The following is a 25,394-nucleotide window of genomic DNA, read 5'->3' on the forward strand; positions in this document are numbered from 1 at the left end:
GAAATGCCTCATGATGTTTTGGCACAATGGTAAAAAATGAGCTCAAGGAAATATATAGTATATCAGGACTTCAGACTGGCAGTGCCTATAATTGCTTGATGACATGAAAATAATTCTGTCTGTAACATTAGTTAAATCTCACTCATGTTCAGTGTCGTGTTGGATGTATGAGAGGACACTAAGATATCCTCTCGAAAGTATTTATCCTGATTTATGCATATATATTTTGTCTGTCTGTTGATCCTGCACATTAAGGTGAAGGAAATAAATTAAGTGGGGCCTGTGAATTTCACACACTTGTACAGTACAGGGAGCGGTCGTCACAAACCAAAACTATCTTTATATTTACTATGTATAATATTTTTTTTCTTTCATCAATGACGATTTATATATAAACATGATATTTTTCAGTAACCTGGCATGTTTCTGTATTTAAACAGGGTTCTTCTGCATGTAACCAACTGCATATGCTTGTTTATTCACAGGATTGCAGACAGAGCACAGATCTGGACCGAGTATGTTTCCAAGAGACCTTCTGGAGTTGGTTAGTGCAATGAGACTTACATATTTGAGGGTGGTGTTCCTTCCCCACAACAAAATGGGAGTGGTGGAACCTATAGCCATGTTTTACTATTTTCTGTTATATATCTTAATGCTTAGAGCCTTAGACCGCCCTTATACTCTCCCACGCAGTTGCCATGATTTTGGGCATTGATGATGAGAAAGGAACTCCACAACTCTTTACATGTGATCCTGCTGGGTATTTCTTCGGTCACAAGGTAATTATTATTCAAGGAAATTTGATCTACTCACTGACTTCCTTGGTTAATCCAACTCGTAATGCAAGCTAACCGTTTCACTTTTGAATGATTTTCGCGTCTCCAAACAAGACAGTCTTTATTTATAAATTCCAAACAAGACACCCTTGTACTATGTTTGCATGTTCTTCAATTATAAACCATTGTGAGCATCTTTTCTGTTTTCCTTGGTTGTGCATTGCTGTTTTGGTTGAGAAATATTAGGGATGTGAAAACACACGGTACCAGAGATAGAATCATATTAATTTTTTCTTTCCTTTGCATTGCTCAACATCATACTCATTTACTGTACCATTTTTTTCAGCTTGCAGTCATACTAATCAGAATTGTTATTGTTCTTTTTCAGATTCAGATTGTAGATCAGCTCTGTCTGTGTTTGTCACCTTGGAACACAGAATCCCTACTACTCTCCCCCCATAAGGTGTGTGGACTCCCTAACAACAATCCATATGTCTTCCCATACGATATCTGTTTGTGTGCGACTTATCAAGCAATTATTCAGTTGAACACATATTATTGCACACACGATATCTGTTAAACTTTTTTCTTGTTTTAAGATGTAATCTGTTATATATTTATACAATCGAGGAATTTCTTTGAAAATATTGGCATAGTGGTGCGTTAAAAAGTTGTCACAGGAAGCTAGAATTATACAAATAAAGAATATAATATATGAGAAGTGAAGGATTGATGTTCTTTATATTCCTTAATTAGGTTTTAGATTTTTACACATATACCTTTGTATTGGTTGGGTTGTAGGATGGGTCTTTAGTAAAAGGAGAGATATGGGAATCATTTGGATGATATACTGAACTGGGTTCCTGATCGCATGGGATGGAAGTAGAAGCCATCAACCATGTATAAATATGTTGAGTAATGCTTTGAAACAACCATGTATAAATATGTTGAGTAATGCTTTGAAAAACACATGATTCATTAAGTGAAAGAATAGTTAGAGATGACGCAAGCAATGATCGTATAGCCTAACTGACTGCAAGGAATAATGCTACTTTGTTAGTATCTATTAAGATACACACCTCCTAATTGTACAAAAGACTAAAGAGTGTAACTTTAAGCTATAACTCAAATGTTATTACGCATGTAACTGTGCTACAATTATGTACTTCATCTTGTACAAATGTCATTTGAGAAGAAGGAATATTGGTCTTGGTGTGTACAAAAGACTAAAGAGTGTAACTTTCATATATTCGGACTTTTTTTGGGTGGGTTCATGAACTCTGGAATCACAGTATTAGAATTTAAACGGTCATTGGTTCCCTGCTGTTCAGCTTCACTACTTTATTAATTGAAAAACATTCTATTAGATCCAACTGAAATAAAACGACAGGCGGTTAAAAGTGTTAATTCTCAAATTCGGTGTGTTGCTTCCTTACTCATACTTATATTATGGTGTGTAACTCTGTACAAGATTAAATGGTTGAAATGCCCCACCGGTGCATCTTTTGGTTTCGGTGGTAAACTTGTTTCTTTCCATCCGGTGGCACCCACCCAAGGTGCGCAAACATCTACATCTGAGGTAATTATTCTTTGTCAGTGTTCTATTTTCTGCTCCTCTTCAAGTTCCTGTGTTTATGTTATGTTTTTTATAGGTACATGTGCACAATTTGGTGATTGAGCAAAGTCTGGCGAGCCGATCAACTGAATTTGAAGCTGTTATTCAGAATGGCGACAAAAGTTCGCTACGTGCTGTGTGAAAAAAAATCACAAGAATCTTTGTAGGTGCTTCTTTAGTAGAACTAATACTGATATTTGCATGGAGACTAACTTTATGTGATGCTTGTTTGATCAGATCTGACGAGGAGAGAGAAACCTGGGGCTTCTTAAGGGTTATGTTTGAGGACGGGGATTTTGCAAGGACAAAATTGCTTGCTCATCTTGGCTTCGAACCACCTCAGGCACCGCCTGCAAGTTCAACTGATGAATTGAGCCAAATATTGGCAGATACACTTAATATTGATCATGCTGCAGTAACCGATAATGCGGATGCCCAGTTTCTTATTGATAATGGGGATGATTTTTTCAAAAATCCTCAACCTTCAGAGGCTAGCTTGGCTGAAGAATCAGTTTCTACAAATGGTCAACATATAGAACAGGAAGTTTCTGGAGATGCTGTGCCATCAGATCCATCAATTGACAAAAGCATTCAACATGCGTTGGTGGTTGGAGACTACAAAGGGGCAGTTAACCAGTGTCTTGCTTCTAATCGTATGGCTGATGCTTTGGTTATAGCCCATGCCGGTGGTTCTGCTCTCTGGGAAAGCACAAGAAATCATTATCTCAAGAACAGTATCTCACCCTACTTAAAGGTTTCATTTTATTTTCGGTTTTGAATATCTGTATTTATTTGTACATAGTAATTTTCATAATCACCATTGTTTATTGTTATACTGTTTCAATTATAGGTTGTCTCTGCTATGGTAGGCAATGATTTAATGAGTTTTGTGAGTACCTGGCCACTAAGTTCATGGAAAGAAACTCACGTCCACCTATGGACCTACCCCATCGCCTCACAGCATGGCCGCCGGCTTGGTGTCGCCCCTGACCAAGGTTATTAAGGCGTTAAGGCGAGACATGGCGACCCACCCCCTTCCAAATGCCTAGGCGAGTTAGGCGTGCGGCGAGGCAACGCCATACGAGCATGGGCACTCGAGTCAAAGAGCTGGTACCTGTTGGCTTGAGAATTCCAGTGATGAGGTAGCAGAGAAGTAGGATGCCATAACATCTGGTGTTCTGAAGAAGCGGCAAAAGGACTTGCTGAGCGGTTTGAGTATTTGTAATGTGCCTAAACTTAAATCAGAGATAAGGCTGCTGTTATGAGGGATAAGTGAGCCATTCATATTTTAGTGATGTGGTATGGTATTCTTTGCACGGCGGAAGCTGGAGTGGAAACGGCCTGCTGGAGACCCGGAGTCACGGGCGCGAGGCGAGGAGGACAGAGAGCGCGCGATCGAGCACGACACGGGACACGGGAGTGGCTGTAGGCATGATGGCCGGTGCTGCTCTGCTGTACTGCTGTGTGATCTGTGCTGTGAGGCTGAGCCGCTGAGGCGATGATGAGCGCATGGCCGCCGGGGGGACACTGGACTCTGAACACACGAGTAGCTAAGAGGAGTAGCAGGCAACCAAGGCAGCAGCCTACTGGTTCGCTAGGCTCATCAAGGCGCGCGCGGAGCCAGCACGCATAGCCGCATAGGCAGGCAAGCCGCAAGCGGCAGCCTGCAGTGCAGCCACCTACTCCTGCGCATGTGGTCGGCCGGGCTCTCTGGCTGCCCGCGCGCGCGGTGGCGGTGCACTGCCATTGTTGTGGGTGTGGGAAGGAACTAGGGCTGAAGGCCTGGCAGCTCCCAGCCGCAGCAGCTCTCACCGGTTGTGTATCCGCAACCGTTACCCCTAAATTTTTCCCTCTATATCAATTTCTCCCTATTTTCCTCCCTATTTTTTCATCTCCTGCAGCGGTTCCCCCTAAATACTCCCCTTATACCCCACTACAACTATAAAATATCATTTTCTATATCAACTATCAATTTTTTATCTACTAACAATTACTCGTGGACCCACAACACAGTGTTTAGGGGATGAACAGTGATACGCTAGATCTGGGGGGAGAGAAGGAGGCCGGCGTGTAGGGGGCACCGCTGCGGGCGTAGAGTGCCCCCTACAGGCCGCATGCAAGGGGAGGGGGCTGCGTAGGGGCTGCCGTTGCAGTTAGTCTGATAAGCTGGGTGCAGCGGTCACCGCTCGCAGTCCTGTCCCTGCAGAGTCTCCTATGCGTCGGCCCCCTTCTCGACTTCTCTTTCCTATGTAGGTAGCGTGTGTTTACTCCCTCTAGCACTGTTCATTCCGCGGCGTGTCCGCTATTAATTGTTAGTAGATGAAAAATTAATAGTAGTTGAAAAATAGGTATATGAAATGATATTTTATGGTTGTAGTTGAGAGTATTTAAGGGAACCGCTACGGAAGATGAAAAAGTAGGAGATAAATTATTGATGATGTGACACAAAAAGTGATATAGGGAAATAAATTTAGAGGGAACCCCTGCAGATAGTCTCACTGGTTCACGATCCCTCCCCTCTACCCTAATTGTGGCGGCTATTGTACGCACCTACCTGTTCACCGGCGCGGTGGCGCACGCTCCCTCCTCCACCGCTCTCATACCACATTACATGGAGAGGGATGCCCGGGACACGCTACTGTTGGCACGTGCAGCTCTCCCTCTCTCCACTCCCGCTTGCGAAGTCTCCGGAGGTGCTGAGGTGCTCGGCGTGGCTTCTTCACCGCCGTCGACGGAGACGGAGTCAGGCGACCGACCTCCCCGCACGACGAAGGGGGCAGGCGGGCGGATCCATGGGCCTCACGCAAGAAGAGCCGTGTGAACGGATTCGGCAACCAAGGAGTTCAGATTGAAGCTCCCACTGGCCGACTTCATTGCCGCAGCCGCCGTTCAACCGTGTCCGTTGTCGATTCAACGAGGCTCCTTCATCGGACAGGTCTCCGCCGATCCAGAGCCCGAGCTCCCGTCCATCGATCTGCTTCTTCGGATTTCCACATCTACATGTTTGATTCCCTTATATCTCCTTCGTTCACCCTTGTCCCCTACTTAGCAGTAGCATACGAAGGAGGTTTGAATACTTGATTTGGTTTCAAACAAGTTTAATGTTCATGTTTCGGGTGAGGATATGACATTTAGGGTTTCGAAGATTATGGATTTAACACACTGCAATAAAGGTAATCAAATAGAATCGCAAATTTCAATAAACATGCATTAGATTTTCATTTAGTTGTTGTAGTGAACCTTGATTTCATTTAGGTTTGGCTGAAGAGACATTGAGTTCTCTGAGATATTAGATTTTCCTAGACGTAAAGATGGTTTGTTACTGTCAAGTTTGGTTGAAACACAAGACAATTCCATGCATTCAACTAACCGCAAACTTTATTTATGCAGTTACAAACCTTAAGTACATTAGAACACGTGGACTATTAAGCATTGAGGTTCTACCTCCTTTTCATTCCCTTTCTGATGCAAGATTCATTGTTCTACCTTTGGATTTATTATTTACTTCACACACTCATGTATATTCGTCCACAATTTGACAATTCTTAGTTTAGTTCAAGCGTGTTGTTTTTATTCTACCATGGTATTGAAGAATACAATTTTTATACCCTTCAAGTCTTATTTCATAACGATGCATGGAGTAGTTCTTTCACACTATACTTGAATTGGTAATTGGTGTCCTACTGTCCTATTCAAACCGTAATACTTTGAAATATGATCTGCACCTAGCAAACTACTCACTATCCTAAACATTTAACTACAGATGGATGGCCAAGATGCCAAAGTGCTGCAAACAGTTCTCCTGAACCTTGTCCCCTCGGTTGATAAAGCTAGTTCCAAAATTAGGGACTTGATAGAAGAGGCCTTCTTGCACTTGGGTGATGAGCACAACCTCATCAATTGTCTCATTGCTATCAAACAAGAGGCAGAGTTGTTGGAGCAAGACGTCATTGAGTCCAAAGCTCGCTCTGGCCCTATGATGGAGAGGCTCAATTATGAACTCAAACAAATGGAACCTGTGCACGTAGAAACACGTTTTCCAAGCCCATTGACTCCCAAATTGTATTCGATGAGTGATGTTGACTCCGTAGACTCTAGTAGGTCAACTAGGTATAGCATTTGGAACCTGTAAGGTTGTTGTCATGTGTCAGTGTGGCCAACTCTTAGTACAAATAAACAACCACTACGGTTGCTAAGTGTCTCTTGCATTGTCTTCGTCTTCATTTGAACCATTACATGGGAGGTTCAACGACTGGTGGCTTTTGTAAGAAGCTTTTTATGAATTGTCTGGTACTTCTAAAGTATGAATCATGTATGCGGTTTATCAGTTTCAATTGATTTCTTGTCTTGCTTTACTTCCTAGAATGACTGAGAACAATGATAACATGTGTGGTCCCCTCAAAGTGATGCACGCACAACTACTGGTCAAGGAATGGCCCTTATGTGGAATCCATACTTCTGGTTGCCCAATGGTTATGACTTGCCTAGTGGTTCTAATATCCATTTTAGCACCAGTAGCCTGACAACTCCCATTTTTCCACACCCACATAATGAAGCATGTGGTTTGCAAATAGGAGGCCATGGAATCATTTCGTTGGTATGATGAATCATGGTTTTCCTTGCCCACCTCCTCTAGTATCACCTGCCCAAAAGCACCCTCCCAGCCAGGTTGTGACCATGACTACCAATTGTACCAACCCTATGGACCCAATAAACTTGGAGTCAGAGGTAGATCACAATGCACAAGAGGTTAACAGCCCCAACAAAGGAGGTGATTGTCGGGGACCATAATTAGGGGTACCCTCAAGGCTCCTAATTCTCAGCTGGTAACCCCCATCAGCATAAAGCTGCAAAGGCCTGATAAGTGCGATTAAGTCAGGGATTGGTCCGTTCGAGGGACACGATCACGCCTCGCCCGAGCCTAGCCTCGGACAAGGGCAGCCGACCCCGGAGGATCTCCGCCTCGCCCGAGGCCCCCCTCCAGCGGCTAACGTATTTCCGGCTCGCCCGAGGCCCTGTCTTCGCCAAGAAGCAACACTGGCCAAATCGTCGCGCCAACCGACCAAATCGCAGGAGCATTTAATGCAAAGGCGGCCTGACGCCTTTATCCTGACGCGTGCCCTTCAGCCAACAGAGCTGAAGTGACCGCCGTCACTTCGCTGCTCCACTGATCGGCCTGACAGAAAGACAGCGCCGCCTGCGCCGCTCCGACTGCGGTGCCACTTGACAGAGTGAGGCTGACAGGCAGTCAGGCCCGGCCGCAGGCACCATAGGAAGCTCCGCTTCGCCCGACCCAGGGCTCGGACTCGGGCTAAGCCCCGGAAGACGGCGAACTCCGCTCCGCCCAACCCAGGGCTCGGACTCGGGCTATGTCCCGGAAGACGGCGAACTCCGCTCCGCCCGACCCAGGGCTCGGACTCGGGCTAAGCCCCGGAAGATGGCGAACTCCGCTCCGCCCGACCCAGGGCTCGGACTCGGGCTAAGTCCCGGAAGACGGCGAAATCCGCTCCGCCCGACCCAGGGCTCGGACTCGGGCTAAGTCCCGGAAGACGGCGAACTCCGCTCCGCCCGACCCAGGGCTCGGACTCGGGCTAAGTCCTGGAAGACGGCGAACTCCGCTCCGCCCGACCCAGGGCTCGGACTTGGGCTCAGCCCCAGAAGATGACGAACTCCGCTCCGCCCGACCCAGGGCTCGGACTTGGGCTCAACCCCAGAAGACGACGAACTCCGCTTCGCCCGACCCCAGGGCTCGGACTCCGCCCTGGCCTCAGCCGACGGTCTCCGCCTCGCCCGACCCAGGGGCTCGGACTCGACCTCGGCCATGGAAGACAGACTCGACCTCGGCTTCGGAGGAGCTTCACATCGCCCAACCTAGGGCGCAGACCAGCCACGTCAATAGGAGGCGCCATCATCACCCTACCCCAAGCTGACTCGAGCCACGGGGAACAAGAGCGGCGTCCCATCTGGCTCGCTCCGCCAGATAGGCAATGATGGCGCCCCGCATACTCTGTGACGACGACGGCTCTCAGCCCCCTTACGGAAGCAAGAGGACGTCAGCAAGGACTCAACAGCTCCGACAGCTGTCCTTCCGCCAGGCTCCAGCGCTCCTCCGACGGCCACGACATCACACCAGCTGGGTGCCAAAATCTCTCCGGCTGCCACAACGGCATGTACTTAGGGCGCTAGCTCTCCTCCGCTAGACACGTAGCACTCTGCTACACCCCCCATTGTACACCTGGATCCTCTCCTTACGCCTATAAAAGGAAGGACCAGGGCCCTCTTAGAGAGGGTGGGCCGCGCGGGGACGAGGATGAGATAGGCGCTCGCTCAAAGCCGCTCGCTCCCTCTCCCGCGTGGACGCTTGTAATCCCCTATTGCAAGCGCATCCGACCTGGGCGCGGGACGAACACGAAGGCCGCGGGATTCCCACCTCCCTCACGCCTCTCTCCGGCCACCTCACTTCCTCCCTTCGCGCTCGGCCTCGCGTCGACCCATCTGGGCTGGGGCACGCGGCGACATCCACTCGTCGGCTTAGGGACCCCCCGGTCTCGAAACGTCGACAGTTGGCGCGCCAGGTAGGGGCCTGCTGCGTGTTGACGAACAGCTTCCCGTCAAGCTCTAGATGGGCAGTCTCCAGCAACCTCTCCGACCCGGGACGGTGCTCCATTTTGGGAGCCTTGAGTTCATGTCCCTCGACGGCGGCTACGACATGATACTCCTTCCACCGCCGAACGACCGCGACAATGGCGGCCGACAGCCCGCCCGCCGGCGGCAGAATCGACGACGTCTTCCCCGCGTGGTGGAAGAACAACATTTGAGCTCGCCCGGTCCTCTCCCCCGCCAACGGAGGAGGAGGCGGGGCAACCAAGGCCAAGCGGGAGGCAGCGCCTCGTCGGCTGTCGAGCGAGTCAACGGCCCCATCGCCCCAACGGGGGGCGCGTCGGGCATCGACCTCGCGTTTGAGACGAAGGCGAGCGCCGTCTCCCCGCGATACGCCAACTCCGAGCAAACGGACGACGCCGGCACGCTCGCGAAAGGCTTGCTGGACGTCACCCTCGTACCTGAGACGACGGTGCAGTCAGTCCCCGACGTGACTTCATCACCGCTCGTCGACCAAGAGGTACCGACCGATTCCCATCCCACGCCTTTCGGATTCAGCCTCGACCCGCCAAGCGGCTTCGCTTTGGCGGACGCTCTCGTAGAGGCGAGTCCGAACCCTCTGGGGTTTCGTATGCGGTCACCTTGGGACCGGCTGACGGACGTCTCGACCTACGGGCCCTCTGGGTCCGAGGAAGATGACGAGCCCAGCTTCTGTTGGGATTTCTCTGGACTTGGCAACCCCAGTGCCATGCGGGACTACAAGACCGCATGCGACTACTGCCTTTCCGACTGTTCCGACGGTAGTCGTAGCCTCGGCGACGAGGACTGCGGCCCAAGCCGCGAATGTTTCCACGTCGATCTAGGGGGTCCCTCCGAAGGCAACCATCTCGGCATGCCGGAGGACGGTGACCTCCCTAGGCCGGTGCCTCGCGTTGACATCCCACGGGAGCTAGCTGTGGTCCCCGTTCAGGCGGGGGGGCATGACCCACAGCTCGAGCAAATCCGCGGGGTGCAGGCCAGGCTCGACGAGGGAGCAGGAGCGCTTGAGCCGATCCGCTGGGACGTCGGGCAGGAATGGGCGGGCCAGCCTCCGGCCGGAGAAATACGTCATCTACCCCAGGGCTTCCAGCACCGCATCGCCGACGATGTCAGGGTCAGGCCGCCACCCGCATCCAGTGGGGTTGGCCAGAACCTGGCTGCAGCAGCAATGCTCCTCCGCGCGATGCCGGAGCCATCAACCACCGAGGGGCGGCGAATCCAGTGAGAGCTCAAGAATCTCCTGGAAGGCGCCGCGGTCCGATGGGCCGAGAGCTCCGCCTCCCGAAGGCAGGGGTACCCCTCGGAACCTCATGTCGTGACTTCCCGATTCATGTGGGAAGCCTCGGTCTACACCGGGCGCACGCGCAACACAGCGCCTGCGGCCCCGGGTCGCCTCGGCAACGAGCACCATCACCGCGACCGTCGGGCCCACCTCGACGAGAGGGTGCGCCGAGGCTACCACCCCAGGCATGGGGGACGCTACGACAGCGGGGAGGATCGGAGTCCCTCGCCCGAACCACCCGGTCCGCAAGCCTTCAGCCGGGCCATACGACGGGCACCGTTCCCGACCCGGTTCCGACCCCCGACTACTATCACAAAGTACTCGGGGGAGACGAGACCGGAACTGTGGCTCGCGGACTACCGTCTGGCCTGCCAACTGGGTGGAACGGACGATGACAACCTCATCATCCGCAACCTCCCCCTGTTTCTCTCCGACACCGCCCGCGCCTGGTTGGAGCACCTGCCTCCGGGGCAGATCTCCAACTGGGACGACCTAGTCCAAGCTTTTGCCGGCAATTTCCAGGGCACGTACGTGCGCCCCGGGAATTCCTGGGACCTCCGAAGCTGCCGACAGCAGCCAGGAGAGTCTCTCCGGGACTACATCCGGCGATTCTCGAAGCAGCGCACCGAGCTGCCCAACATCACCGACTCGGATGTCATCGGCGCGTTCCTCGCTGGCACCACCTGCCGCGACCTGGTGAGCAAGCTGGGTCGCAAGACCCCCACCAGGGCAAGCGAGCTGATGGACATCACCACCAAGTTCGCCTCCGGCCAGGAGGCGGTCGAGGCTATCTTCCGAAAGGACAAGCAGCCCCAGGGCCGCCCATCGGAAGATGCCCCCGAGGCGTCAACTCAGTGTGGCGCCAAGAAGAAGGGCAAGAAGAAGTCGCAAGCGAAACGCGACGCCGCCAACGCGGACCTTGTCGCCGCCGCCGAGTACAAGAACCCTCGGAAACCCCCCGGAGGTGCCAACCTCTTCGACAAGATGCTCAAGGAGCCATGCCCCTATCACCCGGGGCCCGTCAAGCACACCCTTGAGGAGTGTGTCATGCTTCGGCGCCACTTCCACAGGGCCGGGCCACCCGCGGAGGGTGGCAAGGCCCACGACGACGACAAGAAGGAAGATCACCAGGCAGGAGAGTTCCCCGAGGTCCACGACTGCTTCATGATCTACGGTGGGCAAGCGGCAAACGCCTCGGCTCGGCACCACAAGCAAGAGCGTCGGGAGGTCTGTTCGGTGAAGGTGGCGGCGCCAGTCTACCTAGACTGGTCCAACAAGCCCATCACCTTCGACCAAGCCGACCACCCCGACCATGTGCCGAGCCCGGGGAAATATCCGCTCGTCGTCGACCCCATCATCGGCGACGTCAGGCTCACCAAGGTCCTCATGGACGGAGGCAGCGGCCTCAACATCATCTACGCCGAGACCCTCGGGCTCCTACGTGTCAATCTGTCCTCGGTCCAGGCAGGCGCTACGCCTTTCCATGGGATCATCCCTGGAAAGCGCGTCCAGCCCCTCGGACAACTCGACCTTCCCGTCTGCTTCAGAACACCCTCCAACTTCCAAAGGGAGACTCTGACGTTCGAGGTGGTCGGGTTCCGAGGAACCTACCACGCGGTACTAGGGAGGCCATGCTACGCGAAGTTCATGGCCGTCCCCAACTACACCTACCTGAAGCTCAAGATGTCGGGCCCCAACGGGGTCATCACCGTCGGCCCCACGTACAAACACGCGTTCGAATGCGATGTGGAGTGCGTGGAGTACGCCGAGGCCCTCGCCGAGTCTGAGGCCCTCATCACCGACCTGGAGAGCCTCTCTAAGGAGGTGCCAGACGTAAAGCGTCATGCCGGCAACTTCGAGCCCGCGGAGACGGTTAAGTCCGTCCCCCTCGACCCCAGCGGCGACGCCTCCAAGCAGATCCGGATCGGCTCCGAGCTTGGTCCCAAATAGGAAGCAGTGCTTGTCGACTTTCTCCGCGCAAACGCCGACGTCTTCGCGTGGAGTCCCTCGGACATGCCCGGCATACCGAGGGATGTCGCCGAGCACTCGCTGGACATCCGAGCCGGAGCCCGACCCGTCAAGCAGCCTCTGCGCCGATTCGACGAAGAAAAGCGCAGAGCCATAGGCGAGGAGATCCACAAGCTAATGGCGGCAGGGTTCATCAAAGAGGTATTCCATCCCGAATGGCTTGCCAACCCTGTGCTTGTGAGAAAGAAAGGAGGGAAATGGCGGATGTGTGTAGACTACACTGGTCTGAACAAAGCATGTCCGAAGGTTCCCTACCCTCTGCCTCGCATCGATCAAATCGTGGATTCCACTGCTGGGTGCGAAACCCTGTCTTTCCTCGATTCCTACTCAGGGTATCACCAAAATCAGGATGAAGGAGTCTGACCAGCTCGCGACTTCTTTCATCACGCCCTTCGGCATGTACTGCTATGTCACCATGCCGTTCGGCTTGAGGAATGCGGGTGCGACGTACCAGCGGTGCATGAACCATGTGTTCGGCCAACACATTGGCCGGACGATCGAGGCCTACGTCGATGACATCGTAGTCAAGACGAGGAAAGCCTCCGACCTCCTTTCCGACCTTGAAGTGACATTTCGATGTCTCAAGGCGAAAGGCGTCAAGCTCAATCCCGAAAAGTGTGTCTTCAGGGTGCCCCGAGGCATGCTCTTGGGGTTTATCGTCTCCGAGCGAGGTATCGAAGCCAACCCGGAGAAGATCGCATCCATCACCAGCATGGGGCCCATCAAGGACTTGAAAGGCGTACAGAGGGTCATGGGATGTCTTGCGGCTCTGAGCCGCTTCATTTCACGCCTTGACGAAAGAGGCCTGCCTCTGTACCGCCTCTTAAGGAAAGCCGAGTGCTTCACTTGGACCCCTGAGGCCGAGGAAGCCCTCGGGAACCTGAAGGCGCTCCTCACGAAGGCGCCTATCTTGGTGCCCCCGACTGCTGGAGAAGCCCTCTTGGTCTACGTCGCCGCGACCACTCAGGTGGTTAGCGCTGCGATTGTGGTCGAGAGGCAAGAAGAGGGGCATGCATTGCCCGTTCAGAGACCAGTCTACTTCGTCAGTGAGGTACTGTCTGAAACCAAGATCCGCTACCCACAAGTTCAGAAGCTGCTGTATGCGGTGATCCTGACACGGCAGAAGTTGCGACACTACTTCGAGTCTCATCCGGTAACTGTGGTGTCATCCTTCCCCCTGGGGGAGATCATCCAGTGCCGGGGGGCCTCGGGTAGGATTGCAAAGTGGGCGGTGGAAATCATGGGCGAGACAATCTCGTTCGCCCCTCGGAAGGCCATCAAGTCCCAGGTCTTGGTGGACTTCGTAGCTGAATGGGTCGACACCCAGCTCCCAACAGCTCCGATCCAACCGGAGCTCTGGACCATGTTCTTCGACGGGTCGCTGATGAAGACAGGAGCCGGCGCAGGCCTACTCTTGATCTCGCCCCTCGGGAAGCACCTACGCTATGTGCTACGCCTCCATTTCCCGGCGTCCAACAATGTGGCCGAGTACGAGGCTCTGGTCAACGGGTTGCGGATCGCCATCGAGCTAGGGGTCCGACGCCTCGACGCTCGCGGTGACTTGCAGCTCGTCATCGACCAAGTCATGAAGAACTCCCACTGCCGCGACCCGAAGATGGAGGCCTATTGCGATGAGGTTCGGCGCCTGGAAGACAAGTTCTACGGGCTTGAGCTCAACCACATCGCCCGGTGCTACAACGAGACTGCGGACGAGCTGGCTAAAATAGCCTCGGGGCAGACAACGGTTCCCCCGGACGTCTTCTCCCGAGACCTGCATCAACCCTCCGTCAAGATCGACGACACGCCCGAGCCCGAGGTACCCTCGGCTCAGTCCGAGGCACCCTCGACTCGGCCCGAGGCGCCCTCGGTTCAGCCCGAGGTACCCTCGGCCCCCGAGGGCGAGACGCTGCACGTCGAGGGGAAGCAAAGCGGGGTCGCGCCTGATCAAAACTGGTAGGCCCCGTACCTGCAATATCTCCACCAAGGAGAACTACCCTTCGACCGAGCCGAAGCTCGGCGGTTGGCGCGGCGCGCCAAGTCATTCGTCTTGCTGGGAGATGAGAAGGAGCTCTACCACCGCAGCCCCTCAGGCATCCTCCAGCGATGCATCTCCATCACCGAAGGTCAGGAACTCCTCCGAGAGATACACTCGGGGGCTTGCGGCCATCACGCAGCACCTCGAGCCCTTGTCGGAAATGCTTTCCGACAAGGTTTCTACTGGCCGACGGCGGTGGCCGACGCCACTAGAATTGTTCGCACCTGCGAAGGGTGTCAGTTCTACGCAAGGCAGACCCACCTGCCCGCTCAGGCTCTACAGATGATACCCATCACCAGGCCTTTTGCTGTGTGGGGTCTGGACCTCGTCGGCCCCTTGCAGAAGGCACCCGGGGGCTACACGCACCTGTTGGTCGCCATCGACAAATTCTCCAAGTGGATCGAGGTCCGACCCCTAAACAGCATCAGGTCCGAGCAGGCGGTGGCGTTCTTCACAAACATCATCCATCGTTTCGGGGTCCCGAACTCCATCATCACCGACAACGGCACCCAGTTCACCGGTAGAAAGTTCCTGGACTTCTGCGAGGATCACCACATCCGGGTGGACTGGGCCGTCGTGGCTCATCCCATGACGAATGGGCAAGTAGAGCGTGCCAACGGCATGATTCTACAAGGACTCAAGCCTCGGATCTACAACGACCTCAACAAGTTCGGCAAGCGATGGATGAAGGAACTCCCCTCGGTGGTCTGGAGCCTGAGGACAACACCGAGCCGAGCCACGGGCTTCACGCCGTTCTTTCTAGTCTATGGGGCCGAGGCCATCTTGCCCACAGACTTAGAATACGGTTCCCCGAGGACGAGGGCCTACACCGACCAAAGCAACCAAGCTAGTCGAGAAGACTCGCTGGACCAGCTGGAAGAGGCTCGGGACAGGGCCTTACTACACTCGGCGCGGTACCAGCAGTCCATGCGACGCTACCACGCCCGAGGGGTCTGGTCCCGAGACCTCCAGGTGGGCGACCTGGTGCTTCGGCTGCGACAAGACGCCCGAGGGCGGCACAAGCTCACGCCCCCCTGGGAGGGGCCGTTCGTCATCGCCAAAGTTCTGAAGCCCGGAACGTACAAGCTGGCCAACAGTCAAGGCGAGGTCTACGGCAACACTTGGAACATCCAACAGCTACGTCGCTTCTACCCTTAAGATGTTTTCAAGTTGTTCATATACCTCGCTCCTACACAAAGTTTAGTCATCAAGGAAGGGTCGACCTTGCCTCGGCAAAGTCCGACCCTCCCTCGGGGGCTAAAAGGGGGGAACCCCCTCTGCGTCGAAATTTTTCCTCGAAAAAAGATCTTTTCTGCCAGAATGTCTTTCGTGCTTTTCGACTACTTCGAAAGTGGATCCTGAGAATGACGGAGTACACGTAAGCAGCCAAGGCTGACAGAGCCGAGGGACTCCTACGCCTCCGGGATACGGATACCTCACTCATCACCTTCTGTGATAAGTAACTCACGTTCGGATGAGTGATTCCGCAGACCGAACAAGTCTTCACGTTTGGAAGACCTTCTACCGGAGCGATTCTTCGAGCCTTCTCGACTGCGTCGGTGACAGAGCCCCATGGACGGGCAAGAGTGCGCGTAAGCGGAAAGGCCGACCGAGCCGAGGGACTCCTACGCCTCCGGGATACGGATACCTCACTCGTCACCTTCCGTGAGAAGCAGCTCTCGCTCGCACGAACAATTCTGTTACCGACAAAAAAGTCTGGATACTCGAAACAAGAGGAAAAGAGACGCAACTTTACAACACGGCGAGGGTGTGTTTTGGCCTCGGTGGCCGCAGAAAACACGCACTACAAGATGATCCGATCCTGCAGGCTCGGATCTTGACGCTTGAAGGGAGCAGCAGCACCCTCGGCGTCGACAACACCTTCGGCGAGGTCCGACCTAGCCTCGGACGGCGACACAGTCCAAGGGTCTCCGCTCTGAAGGACAACGTCATCACCAAGCCCGGGCCGTCGCCGCCAGGGTCTTCTCCGAGAATCCGGCTTGAGCAGGCGGCTCGGCTGGCCACCCCGAGGCCTCGGCCAGCCGTCCCCCGAGGACATCAGCCCGACCCGAGGCCTCGGCAGGTCAATTCCGGCGTCGGTCCCGCTAACGGACAACCCGGACAGGCTCCGGCCGACCAGGTCTTCTTTCCGAGCCAACTCTGCCTCTGTTCGCGCTGACACCGCTACCCCTGGCCTCGGCTCATCGAAGAGCGGCCGAGGGGTTCCTTTAACTGAGCAAGAGAAGCCTCGGGCAACAAGGCTGACCGAGCCGAGGGACTCCTACGCCTCCGGGATACGGATACCTCACTCGTCACCTTTACACGGGGCGACTCACGCTTGGTGAAGCGGTTCAGACAACCAACAAGCGAGTCTTAGTGCTCGAAAATGAGGAAAAAATACACACATGTTCAGGCCTCGACAGCCACAATGAACAAAAACCCTGGCATTCGAAGTGCCATTACAGACGGAACTCTGGTTCCGTCCCCGCGGGTGTGAAGAACCTCCACACCGGGGAGCCTGCGGGGCGACGAGCACCGGGTGACCCGCCAGCGACCTCTGCAGCAGCAGCCATGGTCCCAGGACGGACGCGAACGCCGGAAGGCTCTCGTTCGCATTCCCGCTCAAGGGACACGAACCAGCCATCAAAGCCAAAGAGCGGGCCGCTCCAAAGCGCACCGACAGGTCCTCGCTCCCGTCCTCGCCACGAAAGCGAGGAAGAGGGCGGAATGTTGCATCCTAGCTGGGCAGCAACAGTTCGCCTTCCCCGGCATGGCTGGAGGACGTCTCCTCCGCAGAGCTGGAGGATGGTTGCCACCACCAGAAGTTGGAAGAAGAGGTGGCCAGCCGGCCCGCGCGGGAGGTAGAGCCCCGGCTCGCCTCGCTCTCCGCCCCAGCAAGGATGATGAACATCCTTGAGGCTAAGGGCGGGACCAAGATCACAGCCCGATTTGCCTCTCCCCATCCAGGGGCTGGAGGTCACCGTTTTGGGTGACCACCGGCGGAGGGGTGCAACCGGGCTGTATGATGAAAATCCTTGAAGCCGAACGATGGCTGAAAGGTACCAACTCCCGCGGAGTTGCGTTCCTCCAACGGCAAGGCGGAAAGACTGCGAGCATCCCCCATCTGGGGGCTTGGAAGGCGGAAAGGCACGATGCATAAGGGAGCGCGAAGACATGGTCGCCTTTCAAGGGGGTCACCCTCCTTTTAAAGGCGACTCTCCCTACTTGCGTCCCCAATCGTCGTGGGCTGAGTCTTCTCCAACACGCTCCAAGGTCCTCCCCTACGGCACGGGGGCTGGGTCCCACACGTCATGCAAGCCGGCTCAGAGCAGAAGAAGCCAAACCGCCGTGCGCGGTGCGTGCAACCGCCTAGCGGTTACAAGCGGCTCTCCACTTTTGCCCAGACCAGCGGGCGAAAGGGCGGGCAGCCATGCAGGCGGCATGCAACCGCGCCAAGTGGGCGCACTTCTTCGACTCCCAACACGCCCAGCATGGAGGCCCAGGCCCACGCGTCATGCAACCGGCGCGCCGAATGCTTCGTGCATGCAACTGCACCGCCACTTGCGCCACCACCGCGCCTCCTCGACTGTGGAACCAATACCGCGACCCGAGGCGACCCAGCGCACGACCCAGCAGCGCCAGCCTAGCGCGACGGTCAATGCGGCCAAAAATGGGTCGGCAGTAATGGCGGTGGCAGGCGGGCAGGAGCAGCGGTCACGTCGTCAGCCAAGCTTACGTCCCATCCAGGGGCAACGAGAGAACCCTCTCTCACGGCGTGAAGACAACGCGCCCGTGTTCCATTCCTCGAACGGCTCGCGCACGCGCAACGGCCACCTCGCGAACCACTCGCCCCGTCGCATTAACTCCGTGGCGGGACAGGCGGTGCCTCTGGCAGGAGAAGTGAGCGACGCTTCGCCTTCGCCATAATGACCGCGTCGAAAAAGGTACGCCGCGTCGTTCGATTTCGTATCCTTTTCCTTTTTTCCTCTTTCTCTCTCTTGCAACAGGGACCGGGAAAGGGGATACCCCGAAAAGGGTCCTTCCCCGTGAAGGAACCAGGCTCCGAGCCTCCCTACTGATCAGAGGTTCGAAGGCTGGCCCCTCGGAAGGGTTCGACAGCCGCCTCAGATCGCGTGGGCTCTACACCCACTACTGGTCAGAGGTTCGAAGGCTGGCCCCTCGGAAGGGTTCAACGACCGCCTCAGGCTACTCGGGCTCCGCGCCCAGTACTGATCAGGGGTTCGAAGGCTGGCCCCCGAAGGGTTCACAGCCGCCTCAGACACAGAGCGAGGGATGACCATGGGTACGTTCGATACATAACCAAGGCTCGGGCTGCGCTCCCGAGGTACCCTAGGACATTTCCGAGACCAGCGGGAACGATCTTGTAACGGAATCCCATCAGAGGGAGGCATCGAGCCCTCGGACCCCGTCGCCAGGGGACCGGGTCCGGCAGATCACCCGCAGGTACTTTTGGGCGCGCCTCTGGGCCTCTAGCCGACCCCTAACGAATGGGGCACGGACGTCCACTCGGATTACCCGCCTGCAGCTCACCGGAGACACCATGTTCGGCGCCCACCGAGGGCAACATGGCGCTTTCCCCCCTCCTCCTTGCGGAAAGGCGACGCAGGGGCGTATGTAAAAAAGTCGAGTCTGTCCCTGATCGCCCTCTCGCCCTGTGCAGAGGCTCGGGGGCTGCTCTCGCAAACCCGGCTCCGGCCGAACCGTTGACAGCGTCAACATACCAGCCCGAGAACTTGGGACCCGACCGTACACCCAGGCTACGGCCAGCTCGCATGAGGGAACGACCAGATCAGCCAAAGCATTACGCGAGGCATTAAGACCTCAGAGGAGTCAAACCACTCCTCCGAGGCCTCGGGGGCTACACCCGGCGGGTGCGCTCGCGCGCACCCCCCGGAACAAAACGCAACCGAGAAGGCTGGTCCCCTTGCAAAAAAGTGCGACGAAAGCCTCCAAGCGAGTGCTAACACTCCCTTCGAGGCTCGGGGGCTACTGTCGGGGACCATAATTAGGGGTACCCTCAAGGCTCCTAATTCTCAGCTGGTAACCCCCATCAGCATAAAGCTGCAAAGGCCTGATGGGTGCGATTAAGTCAGGGATTGGTCCGTTCGAGGGACACGAACACGCCTCGCCCGAGCCTAGCCTCGGACAAGGGCAGCCGACCCCGGAGGATCTCCGCCTCGCCCGAGGCCCCCCTCCAGCGGCTAACGTATTTCCGGCTCGCCCGAGGCCCTGTCTTCGCCAAGAAGCAACCCTGACCAAATCGCCGCGCCAACCGACCAAATCGCAGGAGCATTTAATGCAAAGGCGGCCTGACGCCTTTATCCTGACGCGCGCCCTTCAGCCGACAGAGCCGAAGTGACCGCCGTCACTTCGCCGCTCCACTGACCGGCCTGACAGAAAGACAGCGCCGCCTGCGCCGCTCCGACTGCGGTGCCACTTGACAGAGTGAGGCTGACAGACAGTCAGGCCCGGCCGCAGGCACCATAGGAAGCTCCGCTTCACCCGACCCAGGGCTCGGACTCGGGCTAAGCCCCGGAAGACGGCGAACTCCGCTCCGCCTGACCCAGGGCTCGGACTCGGGCTAAGTCCCGGAAGACGGCGAACTCCGCTCCGCCCGACCCAGGGCTCGGACTCGGGCTAAGCCCCGGAAGACGGCGAACTCCGCTCCGCCCGACCCAGGGCTCGGACTCGGGCTAAGTCCCGGAAGATGACGAACTCCGCTCCGCCCGACCCAGGGCTCGGACTCGGGCTAAGTCCCGGAAGACGGCGAACTCCGCTCCGCCCGACCCAGGGCTCGGACTCGGGCTAAGTCCCGGAAGACGGCGAACTCCGCTCCGCCCGACCCAGGGCTCGGACTTGGGCTCAGCCCCAGAAGACGACGAACTCCGCTCCGCCCGACCCAGGGCTCGGACTTGGGCTCAGCCCCAGAAGACGACGAACTCCGCTTCGCCCGACCCCAGGGCTCGGACTCCGCCCTGGCCTCAGCCGACGGTCTCCGCCTCGCCCGACCCAGGGGCTCGGACTCGACCTCGGCCACGGAAGACAGACTCGACCTCGGCTTCGGAGGAGCTTCCACATCGCCCAACCTAGGGCGCAGACCAGCCACGTCAACAGGAGGCGCCATCATCACCCTACCCCAAGCTGACTCGGGCCACGGGGAACAAGACCGGCGTCCCATCTGGCTCGCTCCGCCAGATAGGCAATGATGGCGCCCTCCATACTCTGTGACGACGGCGGCTCTCAGCCCCCTTACGGAAGCAAGAGGACGTCAACAAGGACTCAACAGCTCCGACAGTTGTCCTTCCGCCAGGCTCCAGTGCTCCTCCGACGGCCACTACATCACACCAGCTGGGTGCCAAAATCTCTCCGGCTGCCACAACGGCATGTACTTAGGGCGCTAGCTCTCCTCCGCTAGACACGTAGCACTCTGCTACACCCCCCATTATACACCTGGATCCTCTCCTTACGCCTATAAAAGGAAGGATCAGGGCCCTCTTAGAGAGGGTGGGCCGCGCGGGGACGAGGACGAGACAGGCGCTCGCTCAAAGCCGCTCGCTCCCTCTCCCGCGTGGACGCTTGTAATCCCCTACTGCAAGCGCACCCGACCTGGGCGCGGGACGAACACGAAGGCCGCGGGATTCCCACCTCCCTCACGCCTCTCTCCGGCCACCTCACTTCCCCCCTTCGCGCTCGGCCTCGCGTCGACCCATCTGGGCTGGGGCACGCGACGACATTCACTCGTCGGCTTAGGGACCCCCGGTCTCGAAACGCCGACAGTGGTACACGTGCCACGAGGAAGAAGACCAAAGAGAAAAACTTCACGCGTGAAGAGGATTTGTTGCTATGCAGAACTTGGCTAGAAATTAGTTGTGATCCTGTAATTAGCATTGGTCAGAGGAAGGACTTTGGGCAAGAATTGATAAAATGTATAATGAAATGAGAGATGAGTTTCAAAAGAGAATTGTCGGGGAATTAACTAGATGGGATCAAATTAAGACAGATTGTGGTAAATATGTTGGGTTCTATGCGAGAGTGTTAAGAGAAATTCAAAGTGGACTTACTGACTACGATAAGGCACTGCTCACGTCTTATGTATATTTATTTTTGACATTACTTACTGCTACAACTTACTAATGATATGTTATGCACATATGCAGACATCTATGGCTGCAACTCTGTTTGCAATCGAGAACAAGAGGCGGTTTGCCATCATGCATATGTAGAGTGAATTTAGTCTTCATTTTGTACTAGAGAGTGAGAGCAAAAAAAAACTCCACTTCCCCTCGCAACCTGCTCCCCACTCTCCAAACCATTAGGAACCACTTCACATACTATTTTTCAAACAGTTTTCGTCAGATAGATTGATTTATACTAGAGAATCATTTAAAATCACTCTATTGGAGATTCAACTTTCGGAGATAGAGAATCATGTACTGGAGCTCTACCATACGAGCTCTAAGCAGCCAAACACCGCCACAGATGATTTTCTTTTGGACAAAATCTAAGTGTAACCAAACACAACCTTAATTCGTGTTTGTTTGCTTCTAGTATTATATAAGGATTTAATAACTTATTAATAGATTATTATAATCTAGTTATTTTGATTATATAATTTATTTAATAATCTATGTTGGTTGTTTGTCTCTTAATATGTCCTGGCGGACCGCTGATGGAGTACTTGATGTGCGTGTGTGTCCGTACGCGCGGGGGAGCAGCGCGACACGGGCACGGGCACGATTGGGGAGCACGGGAACGGGTGGCGTGGCGTGTAGTGCGGGGTGGAGTTGGTGCGCGAGGCCGTCTCCGTGGCCCGGGAGGAGAGGGAAGTGTCCGTGGGGTTGTCGTCGTCGGGCTAGCTATCTCGTGTGTCGGCGGTTCCATCCCTGCGCCCCAACCCCACGACCGTGTGTGTACTATACGCCTTAATTTCCTTGCTCATGCTTGGAGCACCAAACACACCAACAACCTGCACACCTATCGTTCCCTTCGTATCGTGATCTAGCCGATACCAGTAGTTAAGCAAACCAAGTCACATACGGATGTAGCTGGAAACGTCGTGCCAGGTTTCAGTCTCAAAGACATGTGCTAAAACTGCTTAACTGAATACAACTTGGAGTGGTAAAAAAAGTAACTAGAAATTGGGGTTCCACGTTGTAGCCGCCTATAATTATAAGAGCATCTTCAAGAGACACTCCATTTTCGACTCTCTATATGACACTCTATTTACCTCTTCATAAAGATTACATTCTGTATGTAGCAACTCACTCCAACAGACTCTTTATTTAGTTTGGCTAGTCAGCGCCTAGCCAAATTTGGCTAGAGAGAGAGCCAATTTGAAGAGCCGGATAGCTTAGCAAGTTAGATGACTAGTCTGTTGGAGAGTTATTTTGCTATTGAGTAACCAAAATTTAGCTTGCTGAGCCATTTAACTAATCTCTTGGAGATGCTCTAAGGGAGAAGTCCAAATTACTCCCCTCACCTCACCTATGAATGTTATGTGTAAATTATTTTTTAGTTTATCTTAATGCTGCACATATTCAGGTCGGTTTATTATACCCGTTAACAAAGTTTGCCTTTTTTATTTTTATGTACAAATTATGTTTTCAGTTTAAATTTATTGGTAAGTAGTTAATAACATAGCTTAGTTTTTTTAAAAAAATATTATAATTTTTTAATTATTTTTTATATGTCAGAGAGATGAGATAATATCTCCAATGATACAAAACTAAATATGAAATAATAATTAAAACTTCTTCTAACATACTTTTTAACATAAGTTATGATACCCACAATCATCTCAGAAAAATATAAACTTAAAATTCAATTTGTATGTGGAGAAACAAAAAAAAAGACATCTCCATATACAAATTAAATTTCAAGTTCATATTTTTTATGGTGATCGAGGATATTATAACTTTTGTTAGAAAAACATGTTAGGAATTCTTCATCGTTATTTGATATTTAGTTTTGTACCATTAAATGTACTATCTTATTTGGTCCATATTTTATCAAATTAATTATAAAAGTCATATTTTGGCTAAGTTACGACATTAGCTACTAATCAACAAAATTTGAACTGAAAACCTAATTTGTTTATAAAGAAATAAAAAACAAGTTTTGATAAGGGTAAGTTGAACCAACTCAAATAGTTGAAGGTGCAAAATAAACTAGAAAATACTTTAGGGGATTATATAAACATCGTCTATAGGTGAGGAGTAATTTAGATCTATAAAGCCAAATTACTACGTCTGCATTGTCGTGAGCCATCCGCTATGACATCCTTAGCTCTGGTAGGAATAATTTGAGACTAGCCTTCCATGACAACAATGTTGGCAGTTTTTATCATCTAAGGATAGATCAAAATAACACTACATTGATAAAATTTAGCTTTGTTTTCCGTTAGCCTCTAGTTCTCATATATTAACATACAAAAATTAGCTGATTTTTTTATCCGTAGTTGACAGAAATTATTAATTCTTGTTGGCTTCCATCGTCCTACAGGGTCAACAGGAATTTGCTAATTTCTGTCGACAGGGTTAATTTACATTGGATTCTGCATGCAAGCTGGCAAAACTAATTCTTCTAATTTTCGTCGGCTATGGCTGGTCAACAGAAATTAGCATGTTTAATTTTTGTCGGCTATAGTCAACGACAAAATTTAGTCTCGATGACCACTGGTTTAATTATTCACATCTACCAACAATATTATATATATATACACATCCAATCACAATTCAATCATAACAGATGTATATTCATCCACATCATATCATATAGATTCAAAAATACATATATAACAGGATGACAAATGAGTTATACCCCTCGACGTCGGCGTCTCCAATTGCTGCTAATTGTGGAGGAGTCCAAAACCTTTGCATATTACAGTTAGTTGAGTTATATTGACTACTATCAGATGATTTTCACCTAAGTTAACTATTTTTGGTAGGATTTAAGTTAGATTAACTAATTTACTCTACAATGACTAAAGTTTCGTCGAACTAGATTAATTTTTTTCTAGAATTAAGCTAAGTTGGCTAGTTTTGCTAAAACTAACTAAGTTTAGATAGGATTGAGCTAAGTGGGGTTTTTAGAATTAAGGTCAATTCGCTAATTTTTATTATAGTTGACATAAGTTTACTAAAGATATGATTACCTAAGGTCATTAAAGCATCGACAGAGTAAGGCCCCATTACGGTGGTGGCACCAGCGATGACATCTGGAACATGGGTAAATTAATGTTTATCTCCATTTGCTACAATATATTCTGTGAATGAAATAGATGAAACATCGATAATTATGTTAAAATCTATAAGTAATAATGGAATATCAGCCGAGCTTACTCAAAACATCGCTTGCTAATGTGCTGCTATACATGCGAAAAATACTCGCCACACTTCCGCTCGTAGTCCTAATGTCAGCAACCATACTCTTGATGTTACTAGGGGTGGATATCGAGCCAGCTCGGCTCGGCTCGACCGAGCTCGAGCTGGCTCGTTAAGGAAACGAGCTGGCTCGGCTCGACTCGTTAAGGAACCGAGCCAGAGAAGCAGCTCGGCTCGGCTCGGCTCGTTTGCGAGCTCGAGCTGGCTCGTTTAGCTCGCGAGCCACAACAAAAAATAGTATACATGTATATATACAACAATATAATCAATTGTTTGTTAATTTTATACTAACTTAACACTAGAAAACACTAACAATACTCATAATTTTATATATCACATCATTTAAACACTAAACTAACATAGTTCGTCACTTATTAATTCATCCAATACAAGTAAATGCTTTGTTTTACAGATAAATGCTAGCTCATTCGAGCTAACGAGCTGGCTCGAGCTTGTGTCGAGCTGGCTCGTTAACGAACCGAGCTGAGATGTTAGCTCAGCTCGTGATAAAACTGAAACGAGCCGAGTCGAGCCGAGCCGAGCTGACCACGAGTCGAGCGAGCTCACGAGCCACGAGTATTTTGTCCAGCCCCTAGATGTTACCTCTTGTGCTCAT

The 25,394-nt window shown here is 52.9% G+C and overlaps 1 protein-coding gene and 1 long non-coding RNA gene across 2 annotated transcripts; both read left to right on the forward strand.

The window, feature by feature from the left end:
- Positions 1–475: 475 nt before the first annotated feature.
- LOC109941466 (uncharacterized) lies at positions 476–1,233 on the forward strand. The gene is made up of 3 exons (XR_002264118.2): positions 476–544; positions 694–779; positions 1,171–1,233. It is a non-coding gene; the product is annotated as an uncharacterized lncRNA (long non-coding RNA).
- A 1,247-nt stretch (positions 1,234–2,480) lies between these two features.
- On the forward strand, positions 2,481–3,394 carry LOC103637403 (protein transport protein SEC31 homolog B). Its single transcript, XM_008659604.2, has 3 exons — positions 2,481–2,554; positions 2,629–3,145; positions 3,242–3,394. Exons 1-3 carry the CDS (start codon positions 2,502–2,504, stop codon positions 3,392–3,394), a joined length of 723 nt encoding a protein of 240 aa, XP_008657826.1. The 5' UTR covers positions 2,481–2,501.
- The last annotated feature ends 22,000 nt before the right edge of the window (positions 3,395–25,394 follow it).

The sequence above is a fragment of the Zea mays genome, chromosome 8, assembly GCF_902167145.1.
Source record: "Zea mays cultivar B73 chromosome 8, Zm-B73-REFERENCE-NAM-5.0, whole genome shotgun sequence".
NCBI classification, from domain to species: Eukaryota; Viridiplantae; Streptophyta; class Magnoliopsida; order Poales; family Poaceae; genus Zea; species Zea mays.

Excerpts from the sequence above, each read along its gene's own strand:
- LOC103637403 (XM_008659604.2), top strand. The coding sequence starts at position 2,502 with ATGGCGACAAAAGTTCGCTACGTGCTGTGTGAAAAAAAATCACAAGAA. Across the intron at positions 2,555-2,628 it reads AAAAAATCACAAGAATCTTT|ATCTGACGAGGAGAGAGAAA; the intron begins GTAGGTGCTTCT and ends TTGTTTGATCAG. Across the intron at positions 3,146-3,241 it reads GTATCTCACCCTACTTAAAG|GTTGTCTCTGCTATGGTAGG; the intron begins GTTTCATTTTAT and ends TTTCAATTATAG.